This window comes from Pipra filicauda, unplaced genomic scaffold (genome assembly GCF_003945595.2).
Source record: "Pipra filicauda isolate LSUMZ 115617 unplaced genomic scaffold, ASM394559v2 scaffold179_size1759329_pilon, whole genome shotgun sequence".
NCBI classification, from domain to species: Eukaryota; Metazoa; Chordata; class Aves; order Passeriformes; family Pipridae; genus Pipra; species Pipra filicauda.
The window spans coordinates 71913-84667 of NW_024104286.1; the positions used below are offsets into that span (position 1 = coordinate 71913).

At 55.0% G+C, this 12755-nt stretch overlaps 2 protein-coding genes across 2 annotated transcripts; both read left to right on the forward strand.

The window, feature by feature from the left end:
* The first annotated feature begins 6637 nt into the window (after positions 1-6637).
* On the forward strand, positions 6638-9085 carry LIPT2 (lipoyl(octanoyl) transferase 2). Its single transcript, XM_039379855.1, has 2 exons — positions 6638-7336; positions 8431-9085. The coding sequence occupies exons 1-2, from the start codon at positions 6769-6771 to the stop codon at positions 8652-8654; spliced, it is 792 nt and encodes a 263-aa protein (XP_039235789.1). The 5' UTR covers positions 6638-6768; the 3' UTR covers positions 8655-9085.
* Positions 9086-10072: 987 nt separating this feature from the next.
* Positions 10073-11827, forward strand: KCNE3 (potassium voltage-gated channel subfamily E regulatory subunit 3). Its single transcript, XM_027744268.2, has one exon. It carries the CDS (start codon positions 10992-10994, stop codon positions 11340-11342), a length of 351 nt encoding a protein of 116 aa, XP_027600069.2. The 5' UTR covers positions 10073-10991; the 3' UTR covers positions 11343-11827.
* The last annotated feature ends 928 nt before the right edge of the window (positions 11828-12755 follow it).

Here is a 12755-nt window from a genome sequence, read left to right on the forward strand (position 1 = left end):
TTGTGTTTCAGTTTATGGCCACTGCCCCTCGTCCTGCCACTGGGCACCACTGAACAGGGTCTGGCACCGTCCTCTGACACCCCGTGGATGTGTTTGCATGAACTGATGAGATCCCCTCTGCCTTTTCTACAGACTAACCAGGCCTAGCTCCATCACCGATCTCAGAGGTCTTTTCTGCTACCGAGATTATACTTAAAAATAAAAATAAAAAAAGCTGATTAGGTGATCAGGGGAAAAACAATACGTGACAGAGCTGACAACTGGCAGCAAGAACCAGCAGCTCTGACAAAGACCTGCTGCAGTGACGAGAGGGGGCACGGATTTAGCAGAGCTTGGGAGGGGCCACACAGCAGCGACTCTGGGAATGCATCGGCCTCATGTGGAGGCGTGGGCGCCGCGTTCCCAAAATAATTTCTGCTTATGCAATTCCCTCTCCGAGTCAGCAGGTGACAGCTGGGCACCACACTTGCCTGGCAGCCCTGGAGCCGCTCCTGCTGGAAATGCTGAGAGAATATGTTGCTCTCCAGCTTGTGCAGACCAGAACTCCTACTGCTCTTCCCTGCCAGCTTCCAGCACCCACCGTGTGCTCCATGCTGCCACAACGAGCAGCCTGAGAGGGCCATGGCTGTGTCTGTCAGCACCCCAGGCTTGTGCCGGTTTGAAGTGTCGATGGAGTGGTGGAATGAATCCTGGCATCACAGGACCATTTGGGTTGGAAAAGCCCCCTGAGATCACGGAGTCCAACTGTTCCCCCAGCACTGCCAAGGCCACCACTCCATGTCCCCAAGTGTCACATCCACACGGCTTTCAAATCCATCCAGGGATGGGGACTCCACCACTGCCCTGGGCTGTCTGTGCCAGGGCTGGACAACCCTTTCCATGAAGACACTGTAAGCCTTTCCTGGCACAGCTTGAGGCCGCTTCCTTTTGTCCTGTTGCTGTTCCCTGTGTGAGAAATAGAAACCCAATCGGGCAATTTCCAATCAGAATTTTATTATATGATAAAAGCAAATTCAGCGCTGGGTGATCAGGGAAGGGGTTCAACAACTCCCAACGCCTGTCACACCCAAAAAGTACAGTTGTTCTACATTTATTCCCGCTACTTCATGCATATTCATTATACCTAAGCATAAACATTACACATTGTTAAGTCAGATATTCAACAGATGCTTTCTTAACAAGAATGTTATCTATAAGCATCCATAATATATTGTCAAATCAGACATTCAGCAGATGTTTGCTTGCTATCTATACAAAGTTATAAATTTCAAGAAAGGTCCTATTATCTATCTAACTAAACAAAATTGTCTCACTATAAATCCTACACAAGGTAAAAGGGAGGTAACTTGTTTTATCTCTTTATAGGGGCCCAATTAAGTTTTACGACTTGTTTTTCTTTTCTCTCCAGGTCATATTGAGCTTACACTGTTTCCTCTTAATCAGCTCGAATTATTTTCTCAGTTTATCACACCTGGGAGCAGAGCCTGACCCCCACCTGGCTCCACCCTCCTGTCAGGGAGTTGGAGAGAGCAAGAAGCCTTGTCAGGGGAAGGCTTCTCCTGAGCCCCACCTGGCGCCTCCTGAGCCTCCTCTTCTCCAGGTTGAGCCCTCCCATCTCCCTCAGCCGCTCCTGGTGCTCCAGCGCCTTCCCCAGCTCCATTCCCTTATCTGGACACACTCCAGCCCTGCAATGTCCTTCTTGCCATGAGGAGCCCAGAACTGCCCCCAGGACTGGAGATGCCTCAGCAGTGCCCAGGTGCCCTTGGCCTCTTGCCCACCTGGACACACCTGGGCTCGTGTTCAGCTGCTGTTAACCAGCACCTCCAGGGACTTTTCCAGTTTTCCAGCCACTCTGTGTCCAGCCTGAGGTGCTGCAGGGGGTTGTGGTGGCCCAAGGGGAGTGCAGGCAGTGATGTCACCTGAGAGTAGCCACATTTATCAGGAGCGTCCCTTGTCCTAGGCGAAGTCACTCACTCCATGAGAACTCCAGGCGGATGCAGATCCTCACTTGAACACAACAGTTTTTTTACCTGGCAAATGTCAGATAAGGAAATTGCCCACGTTTAATAAGTGTTAAAATAAACTCACGTGACACACATGGCCCTGCAGTGCTGGGGTGTTTCTCTAGAGCTCACAACAATGGCGTTGTTCAGCTGGCACCGTGCTTGTTTTGCTGGTAAGAAAATGATATACATCCTCTTCCTCCTGTTCTCTCACACTCTTGTTGTCTCTTTTTCTTTGTTTCACTGTAGTTATTCTTGTACTGTGACATTCTGCTCCTGGCTTGACATTTCCTTCTCATGTTCAGGTCTTAAATGAATTACTCATCTTTTTTTTTTTTTTTTAAAGTCTCTCTTTTCATCTTTTGTTCTTTCTTCCTTTATGTTTCCTGCTTTGAGCTTTCTGGAGGGTTTCCTGACGTGGGTGATTGTGGCTGAGAACTGTAAAATTACACTTTTCACCCTCAGGGCACAGTGTGTGCCTTGGTACTGCACACTGCAGGTTGGCTTTAAGGGTAAGAATAAGAGGTAAAAATCCTCTAGCTGAGGATTTCTTTCCTCTTTATTAAAATTCTATGGAATCTGGTTCTGATGTCACTCATATCTGCTTTATACTCTGAGGGACCTATATGGGCATAAGTTAAAATAAGGGAGTTTCGAACGGGATGTAAGGAGAAGTTATTAGAATCCCAGAATAGTTTGGTTTGGGAGGGACATTAAGGATCATCCCGTTCCAAATGCCCTGCAATGGGTAGGGACACCTTCCACTAGACCACATTGCTCCAAGCCCCATTCAACGTGGCCTTGAACACTTCCAGGGATGGGGCAGCCACAGCTTCTCTGGGCAACCTGTGCCAGGGCCTCCCCACCCTTACAGGGATGAATTTCTTCCCAATATCCCATCTAACCCTGCCCTCTGGCAGTGGGAAGCCATTCCCCTTGTCCTATTACTCCAGGCCCTTGTCCAAAGTCCCTCTCCAGCTCTCTTGGAGCCCCTTTAGGTACTGGAAGGTGCTCTAAGGCCTCCCCGTAGCCTTCTCTCCTCCAGGCTGAACACCCCCAACTCTCCCAGCCTGGCTCCTCAGCCCCTGGAGCATCTCCGTGGCCTCTGGACTCACTCCAGCAGCTCCACATTGTTCTGATGTTGGGTGCCCCAGACCCGGAGGCAGCACCTGGACATTCCTCTGGTGTCCCTTCTGGAGCTGCTCTCCCCAAAGTCCAGCCATTCTTCCCCTGAGCTCTTCCAGCAGATCCTTCTTAAAAACACTGTGAGGAGTGTTTAACCCGAGTGGGATGATTTTGGCTGGTCTATGGAGTTGTGCTGGTTGTCCAGAGGGCAGGGTGACCCCTGGCAGGGTGACCTCTGGCAGGGGGTCTGGCCAGCAGCTGGAGACAAATTGGAGATGAGAGAATCTTCACTAGTACTGATGCAGGAGAAACAATGCATCCAAGCTCTGTGAGTGGAAACAGCTCCTGCTGGCAGGGGAAGCTTGGAGGAGCTTGGAGCCTGCCACGTTGGCTACAAGGTGGGCCAAAAAATGACGACTGCCAGGAGAAGTGCAATCAGCACAGAAACACGCATGGGCTCTGACCTGTCTCCCTAGGCCAGCAAGGAGCTTCCTTAAGTACTTCCTTAATGCACCCTGTGGTGCACAGCACTCGGCACAGCCTGACACGTGCGTTTCCTTGTTTTTCTTCCCCTCTGGCACAGCTTTGGGAACGTGCTTCTTTGAGTAAATGAATAGCTTGAAGGGGCAGAAGTGGTTCTGTCAGTGGGACACATCCACCGAGATCCTGCCCAAATGAACTGAGGATCTCAGCCCGAGAGATTCCCTCACAACAGCCCTAGGGAAAAGTTTTTTCTGGAATAACATGCAGTGAAAATGTCCTTCTAAATAACTGCAGGGCTGGTAGCTGGTGCTTGCAGGACTTGATTGATGCTGGTATTCTCTGCAGGGAGGTTGGTTGACGCTTCCAAGGTATCACATGAGGACCTGGTGTCATTGGATCAAGGAAAAATCAATCCGTAGCTTAAGGCTTCCCAGCAGCACCTCCGTTTGCACCAAGCCAAGAGGCTCCTCCATCACCCAAAGTCTTGGAGACCCAGCTGGATATCAGGAACGACCAGCCAGGATCAAACTCCATCAGGGTGAAGGGTGACTTCTGAGCTCCTTCCCGCCCTATGGGAGAAGGAAGGCAGGCAGTGATGATTCCAGAAACACGACCAGAGATGCTACTTTGGGATAAGTTGCTTCTCCTGAGCCTGTGGGCCCATATCACAGCCGGGCTCCAGCCCATCCATTGAACTCCTGCCCATTTCCAACAATTTGTGTCATTAGTACATGCAATCAGTGCATGCAGCCCTCGAGTACAATTTCCTTGGAAGAAAAAAGAGATTTTGCTGAAAGACTTGTGTGGAGGGGGCTACTGTACTAGTCTGGGCACTCCACTCCCAGCTCTGCCCGTGACGCCAATGCAGCTCTTGTCACCCCTCTGTGACATCCTTGCCTTGCCAAACTCAACAGGAATTTCGTCCCAGACTTCACTGGAGCCAAGATGTTGCCCTTTGCATCTGTCTGCAGCTCCCTGTGAGCTCTGACAGTCCCTCTTGCCAGGCACCTGTTTCACAGCCACCACCTCTGTCCTCCCCTCCCCTTCCTGCTATTAAGCCCTGATTTGCATTAGCTCAAAAGCTTCCCTGCCAGAAAAACTCTTCAATCCAAGGAATTGGTGAGGATTGAAGAGGGTTGGCTAATGTTTAAGGAATCCAAAGGAAAAGGTATGACAGAACAGCAAATAATATGAAGACAAACACCCACCCCCACCCCACTTTAAAACCACTCAAACTGTGACAGAAGGATAAAATGTGATCCATCTGTGGTTCCCTTCCATACAAATTTCCTCCCTGCTTCAAAAGCAGGATACTGACAGTAATTACCCGAGTGACACAACCACACTCCCCTCTGTCGTCTTGTTTACGAGGATCCCAGACCTGTGACACACAACCCTCCTCATCCTACGCAGGCAGTGCTGCAACCAGCCAAAAAGGAAGAGCCCTTGGCTTTGATCTCCAGGCAAAAAGTTGAGGCTTAATCATAAAAAAAAGGAAATAACCCGCTACACACACAATGTTGGTGCAAAATATGAGTCTCTCCTGCCAAGGGCAGAGACCCAGAGCAGCTCTCCTGAGGTTGTTTGAGGTGATGATCCTACCCTGGGTACGATTCCCAAAGTGGGTGCTGCTCCATGCATTGACATGACCACCTGGTGAGGTTTATGCTGTCTTTTTCCCCCAATTTTTTCCCCCTTTTCATCAAGAAAATGACTGCACACAGGGAACACTTTTCCTTCCTTGCCAGCAACAGAGAAATTAACCTTGTCAGACAACAGACCTACGGTGACAAAGGGCAGATTACCAGCCGAGTTTTTTGATAAAAACAAGAGTTTATTAACACAGTCGATTGCTCTATAAAATCAAAACATACTTTCACACGCTTAATCTCATTGATAAGGTGGAAGTTTTGCAGGCTGGGAACAGTTTGCTCAGGGTTTAATGGTTGACTCATTAGCGGTTCGACCAGATTTGAGTATTTTCTACATCTGGAATAAAAACCTTAGACGAGAACATTTTATCTTTTTCCCAGTCCCCAGGTGACCAAACGCATCTCACACCAGCACCTTGGCAATACAAGGACTTCATTTACAGTCCATGACCTTGAGGTGCAACCCCAGAATCATGGAATATTAAAGGCTGGAAGGGACCATAAAGATCTAGTCCCACCCCCCTGCCTTAGGCAGGGACACCTTCCGCTAGTCCTGGTTGCTCAATCCAGCCTGACCTTGAACACTGCCAGGGTTGGGGCATCCACAACTATCCTGATTTTAGCCCCGAATCCTAATTTTATCCCACTTTGAGCAGGTCTGTGATTGCCCAGCCCCAACAGGACACCGTGTCCCTATGCCCTGCCATCACTCCCTGCCTGTCACTGCTGTGCTGTGCCCCCCTCACCCCATCCCCCACCCTAATGCCCTATGTCCCACACCCCATGGTGACAGGGGCCCTCTCTCCTCCCCGTGGCCCTCCTGCAGCCCTGGGCCCTATCAGACACCCCCAGGCCCCTGAACTTCACCCTGTGCCTTATCCCCCCTCCCCAGGCCCTGTCCTCTATCTCTAACCCCTGTCCCTGGGCACGAGCTCCCTGTCCCCAGCCTTCTCTCCCCTGTCTTCTATACCCCACTGCAGGCCCCCACTACCCTCTCTCAGACCATGACCCATGTCCCCAGGCCCTGTTTCACTCTCCAACCCCAAACCACCATCCTCCACCTTCCTGTCCACTCTCTCATCCTCCATCTCTGCTCCGTCTCCTATGTCTGTCCCCTCTCCCCGCACTCCCGTCCTCCATCCTTTCCCCATCCCCCACCCCCTATCCCCATCCATCTGTCTCCTCTGCCCTGTTCTCCCATCCCTGTTCCTGTTCCCCACCCCCCATCCCCATCCCCACTGCCTCTCCCTTTGCCTGTCCCTGTGCCTACACTCCTGTCCTATCCCCGCCTCTTCTCCCAACCCCGCCTCCTGTTCCCATCCCGCTGCCTGTCCCCATCCGCCTGCCCGTCCCTGTCCCCCTGCCCATGCCCCCATCCCCTCCTCACCCTCCTTCCTCTCTCCCTCCCTCCTTCCTCTCCCTCCTTCCTCTCCTTCCCGTCCGCTCGCCCCGCCCGGCGGCTCCCGGCGGCCCCGGCGGCTGCGGGGGCCGGTCCCTATGTCGCCATGTCCGGGGCCCCGGTGCGGGTGCTGCTGCTGGGGCCGGTGCCGTACGCGGAGGCGCTGCGGGTGCAGGAGCGCTGCGTGGCGGCGGCGCGGGCGGCGCGGGGCCCGGCCGCCGCCGCTGGGGCCCGGGCGGGGCGGGGCGGCCCCGCTCCCTTGCGCGGTGACAGCGCGGTGCCCGCGGAGGGCGCGGTGCGGGGCCCGGCTGCGCTGCCCGGTGGCGGCGCGGTGCCCGCGGAGAGCGTGGTGCTGAGCGAGCCGGCGCACCCCGTGTACACGTGGGGCTTGCGGGGCGCGCCGGACGCGGCGGCGGCGGCGGCGCTGCGGGGGACGGGCGCGGGGCTGGTGGCGGCGCGGCGCGGCGGCCACATCACGTTCCACGGCCCCGGGCAGCTCCTCGCCTTCCCCGTGCTCGACCTGCGCCGCCGCCGCCTCCCGCTCCGCGGGTACGTGGCCGGGCTGGAGGCGCTGGTGCTGCGGCTCTGCCGCCGGCTCGGCCTGGGAGCCGCCCGCGCCCTCCCGCCGCCCTTCACCGGAGTCTGGATGGGCGACAGCAAGTTGTGTGCCATCGGTGAGCGGGGACACGGGGCAGGGAGCGGGTGTGCACGTGTGCACCTCTGCTCCGCAGACAAGCTGAGAGATGGGGGTGTTCAGCCTGGAGAAGAGAATGTTCCAGGGATAGCTTAAAGCTCCTTCCAGTGCCTGAAGAGGCTTCGAGAGAGCAGGAGAGGGACTTTGGACAAGAGCCTGGAGTGACAGGACAAGGGAGAATGGCTTCTCACTGCCAGAGGGCAGGGTTAGATGGGATATTGGGAAGAAATACCTTCTGTGCCCAGTTATGGGATATTGGGAGTAAAAATCTGTATCCAGTTCTGGGCTCCTCAGTACAAGAAAGACATGCGACTGGAGAGGGTGCAGTGGAAGCCAAGAAGATGACTGAAGGACTGGAACATCTCTCTTACAAAGAGACTCTGGGATCTGGGCCTGGTTAGTTTGGAGAAGACAAGACTGAGAGGGGATCTCATCAGTCCATACAAATATCTCCAAGGGGTGTCAGAGGATAGTGCCAGGCGCTGTTCAGTGGTGCCCAGTGACAGGACGAGGGGCAGTGACCATAAACTGAAACACAGCACCTCAGCATGAGGAAAACCTTCTTTCCATGGAGGGTGGCAGAACACTGGAACAGGTGCCCAGGGAAGGCGCCCCCACCTTGCACCCTGCACTTATTAGGCCCTTACACCCATGGCTGGGTGCCTGCAGCCTGGTCCCTGCCCCCTTCCCCGTCCTGCTCCACAGCCCCACATCCTGCACTCCTTCCTGCAGCCCAGCACCCCCAGCTGGGCTTTGCCACCTGGGTTTGGGGTCCTGCAGGCCAGACCCGCCCTTTGCAGCACAGCCCTGTGTCCAAGCCCATGGAAACTCCAGCAATGGGAGGTGCTGGGGGATGCACCCCATCTGTTCCAAAATTGGGGAGCCTTTAGGTTAGGGGTTTTCCCTGGCAGAATTGGGGAGCACAAAATGTAGAGGGGAGGATATTTATAGTGACCTGGGCAGTGTAGTCACTAAATATCTCACCCTGGGACGTCCCTGGTGATGGGTGCTGATGGGTGGGTGCTTTTGGCCCCTGCAGGTGTGCTGATGGGTGGGTGCTTTTGGCCCCTGCAGGTGTGCACTGTGGCAACCACATCACATCGCATGGGCTGGCACTGAACTGCTGCACTGACCTCACCTGGTTTGACCACATCATCCCCTGCGGGCTGGAGGGGAAAGGTGTCACCTCGCTGAGCCACGAGTTGGGGCGGCACATCACCGTCGACCATGTCCTGGAGCCCTTCCTCGACTCCTTCCAGGAGGTGTTTGACTGCACCTTGGACTTTTCAGGGGATTAGGACTGTCGTGGTGCCTTGGCCTGGTGTTTTGGCAAAGCCACGGCATGGCTGATGGACATCGTGGCAGCCACCTGGGGCTTTGTTGTGAGACAAGAGCTCTTGTGCCTTTGCCTGTAGACTCTGCCTGGATGGTGGCACAGAGGTTTAGGCTGCTGCTTAAACATCCAAACCTCCCCTGGGGCTGTTCTCCCCAGGCCCCTGGGACTCCATTCTTCAGCTGAGACCATCCCTGTGTCACTTGCTGGGGAAATACCCAAATAGGTGCTTTTGTGTTTTTTTTTCTGCTGCTCTCCCCGCAAAAATCCAAAATTTGGGTGAACACTCATGCACCAGCTGGACCAGAGGAACAGGAACTGGTGGGTCGAGCATCCTTCCCTTGCTGATGGGTAAAAAGAGGCAGATTTTATATAAAGAGAGTTGCTGGGAACTTTTGCTGCCAATCGTTTGCTAGTTTATTTACCTTGAGACTTTATGAATAATGACCTTTTTCTCACCTTGAGCACAGAGAAATTCTCACCCTGGGGTCAGGGAGAGTGGAAAATGGCTGTAAATGGTGGTTAAAAGGCCACTGGAGTGATGTGAATGTAGTGGGAAAAGCAGGAGGAGGAGGGAAAGGGGTCAAGGTGCCTGAGGAGAGAAACTATGGCTGTCATGGACCCTGTGGGACCACGCAGGATCCCGGCTGGGTGATGGGGACCTGCTGCCCCTGGGTCTGTGCTGGAGGAGATGTTGTTGGGGTCCATGTTGGCACTTCTGACATTGCTGTCCCAACCACAGCATCATAAACTGATTTTAATCGACAGGGATAAGAAAGCCCCCTGAGACTAAAGTCCCCACATCCTGCTCCAACAAGACCTGACCCCCACCCACAGCCCCTCACCACTGCTGTGGGCCTTCTTTCTTCCTCACAAGCCTTGGGGTTTCTCTGCATCTGCCCTCAGGGTTTTGGGTGGACCAAGGGTGCAGCTGGGAGCAATGGGGCTGGAAAAAGAGGAAAATCCCATTTCATGGAGCAGGCTCAGCTCTGGGAGGGAATGGCGAGCAGGGAAGAACATGCCCAGGCAGGCTTGGTGCCAGTGTCAGGGCTTGGGGACAGACGGATGAGGAGGGACAGGAAAACGTGACCGGCAGCGTGTGCCGGAGGGGAAATGCAGAATCCAGCTCTCCCGGCCCCATAAGGCCCCCAGTATCTGGCTGGGACGTAGAAGGACCCTTGGGGTTGGGGACAGGCTGGTGGCCCGTGGCGGGGCTGGGTGGCTGTGGCAGGTGGCTCTGCCCGGGAAGGGGAGGAGACTGGCGGCACTCCCAGCCCGGCCGCATCCCTTCCCACCGCCCGCGATGCTCAGTCTGGCTCAGCCTGGCAGCAGCGCAGGCAGGGAGGGCACCCCGGGTGAGTGCGATCTTCCCTTCCCACTTCCTGGCCCCCGTTCCCCTTCCTGGCCCCACACCTTCCCTAAGGTGGGTCCCCCCATGCTGCATCCCATCTGCAGGTATCCTACTGCAGGTCTTGCCCTAAATCTTTCAAGTTCAGCCTCCTCCTGCTTCAAACTTTTCTCTAAGTCAGGAAGGCAGCCGGATCTGAGCCCATCGTGGCTGCTCAGCCCCTTCCGCCTCCTCTTCGCTACTGGGGTCTCATCCTGAGAGGTGCACGCTGAGTTTGGGGTGACCTTTTTTGGGGGGATCAGCTGCCTGTGCATGGGGTAGAGCTGCTGGTGCTTGGGAGCAGGAGGGAAAAGGGTGGATACCTGGGGGGGCGACAGTGGTTTGTAGGGCCAGCATGTCCCAAAGGACAGCACACGTGGGGGACTGTGTTCTGGTGTCCCTTCCTGGCCCAGGCAAGGGAAGGTGCACAAGGGCACAGAGGGGGCATATGGAGGTCCAGGGGGTGCTGGCAGAGGGACACAATGTCCAAAAGGGAGGTGGGTCAGAGGGGGTCTGGGACCCCTAGGAAGGGAGGTTTAGGGCAGCGACCCCTCGATATGTATCTACAGGGGTGTGTGGGGAGCTGTGCCAGCTCTGCACCCTGTAAGGGTACAGGATATGTGCCTTCCATCCCCACACATTCCCAGGGAAAGCAGACTTTGAACCCAACGGTCCTGGCCACCTGAATCAGCTTTGTCCTATTGTCCTCACAGGACACACGAGAGGGGGTCAGGCAGCTGCCTCAGAGCCCTGGGAGCTTTATTCCCTCTGAAGAAGGAGTGAAATTTAAAGAGGGGCTGCCAGGAATGCAAAGGGTTTTTGTTGCACAGGAGGTGCTTCAGGGATCATTTTTGGGGTCATTGTCTCATCCAGCAGGACATCCTGGGAGCTGCCCCACCACGAGGGCAGCCTGTTATGAGTCTCCCTGTCCTTTCCTGCAGCCTAGAGAAGGACATGGAAGAGAACAACCAGACAGAGACCTGGCACCAAAGCCTGCAGGCTATGCTTAACGCCTTAAACCAGACACTGCACGGGGTCATCCTCTGCCCCGCTGACCATTCTGCCACCACTGCTGCTGCTACACAGAACACCAGCCTTGGCCATCCCGGCCGGAACGACAACGCCTACATGTACATCCTCTTCGTCATGACGCTCTTCGCTGTCACGGTGGGCAGCCTCATCCTGGGCTACACCCGCTCCCGGAAGGTGGACAAGCGCAGTGACCCATACCACGTCTACATCAAGAACAGGGTCTCCATGATCTGAGCCTGGCCCTAACGCCTTGTCCCCACAGAGCCAGTGGGTTTGGGGTCAGGTTGCTCTGCACATCCCACTGTCTGTGAGATGTGGCAGTGTTGCCAGCCCCAAATCTCCTGGGAACCCCCACTGTGGAGATGCTCAGCCCTGGTGTGAGCAGCACCAGGATATCTTCACCAGGATACAGCTCCTGGCTGGCAGGAGCTGGCAGAATGCAAGCCACAGGCATGTCCTGGTCCTGCAGACCCACCTTGACTGAGCCCCATGGGGACAGGGATGGTAAAGGCAGCTCCTTTCCCACCTGCTGAGGCTGGCAGGGATCTTCCGGGAGAAAAATTTCCCATTTTCTGATGCCTACTGGATCAACCAGCATTGACCTCCATGGGCTCCTACCAGCTGTGTGACACGGGCTTTTCTGGTGCTGCAACCTTGTAATTTTTGAGCTGGTCTAGGCCCTGCTTTTCTGGTAGGGAATTAAAGGAGGTGGCGGGTTCCAGGGTGGTTGTGTTTGCTTCTTCTCTGACTGGGGGCAGTCCATGGGGCACCACTCCATACCAGGGCCTGGGGGATGCTGGAATGGCTAGGCTTGCTCCCTGTGTGCTACCAAGGTGGATTCAAGGGCAATCCCTGGGTGGCATCACAGCCCCTATGATGGGAAAGTTCCTTCAGGATAGAGCAAGCCCTACTACCCAAGGAGCTGCTTTGTCTCTGCTGCTGTCTGGAGAGTGTTGCTGGAGCCATGGGCACACTGTGAGCATGGCCCGAGCCTGGCTGGAGTCATGTGGCTCCATGCATCTCCAAAGGTCTCTCCGAGCTCCGGACGGTGATGCTGGAGTTTTTCCTGCTTCCTTCCTGCTGTCAGCTGTAGCTTTGGCCTTTTGTACTGCAGGTCCCAAATGTGTTTTCCACAGGGTCAGGGCGCAGTGATGGACGGGAAAGGGATGTTCTTGGGTCCTGCTTGGCTCCTTGGCTTTGACTCTGCTATTAAGCTGGCTGGGTTTGGCTCTGGCCTGTGGAGTGGCCGGTGTCCAGGACAGTGAATGTCCCTGTCCTTCAAAACAGGCTGTGGGGCAGCACCGGTGACCCAGTCTCCCACAGGTCTTAACCTGTTCGTAATGGCATAATGAATGTCTTTAATTGCAGCTAGATTAGCTGGCCCACAGGGGCCTTTCTGCCGGCATTCCAAGGTTAAACACGGCTGCAATCCTGAGCCCAAACAGTGGCGCCAAACCCTAAACCGAAAAACGATAGTAGATGTGAGCATGTTTGGGGAAGGGCTGGAAACCTTGGCACCAGAGGCACTGATATGGCAGCAGCTCAGTGACTAATTCCTGATTTTCCATGCCCTCTGCTTGGGCACAAAACCTGAAGCAGGGGTTTTGAGGAGCTTGCTTTGGGGCTGATCCCGCTGGTATTCCTGAG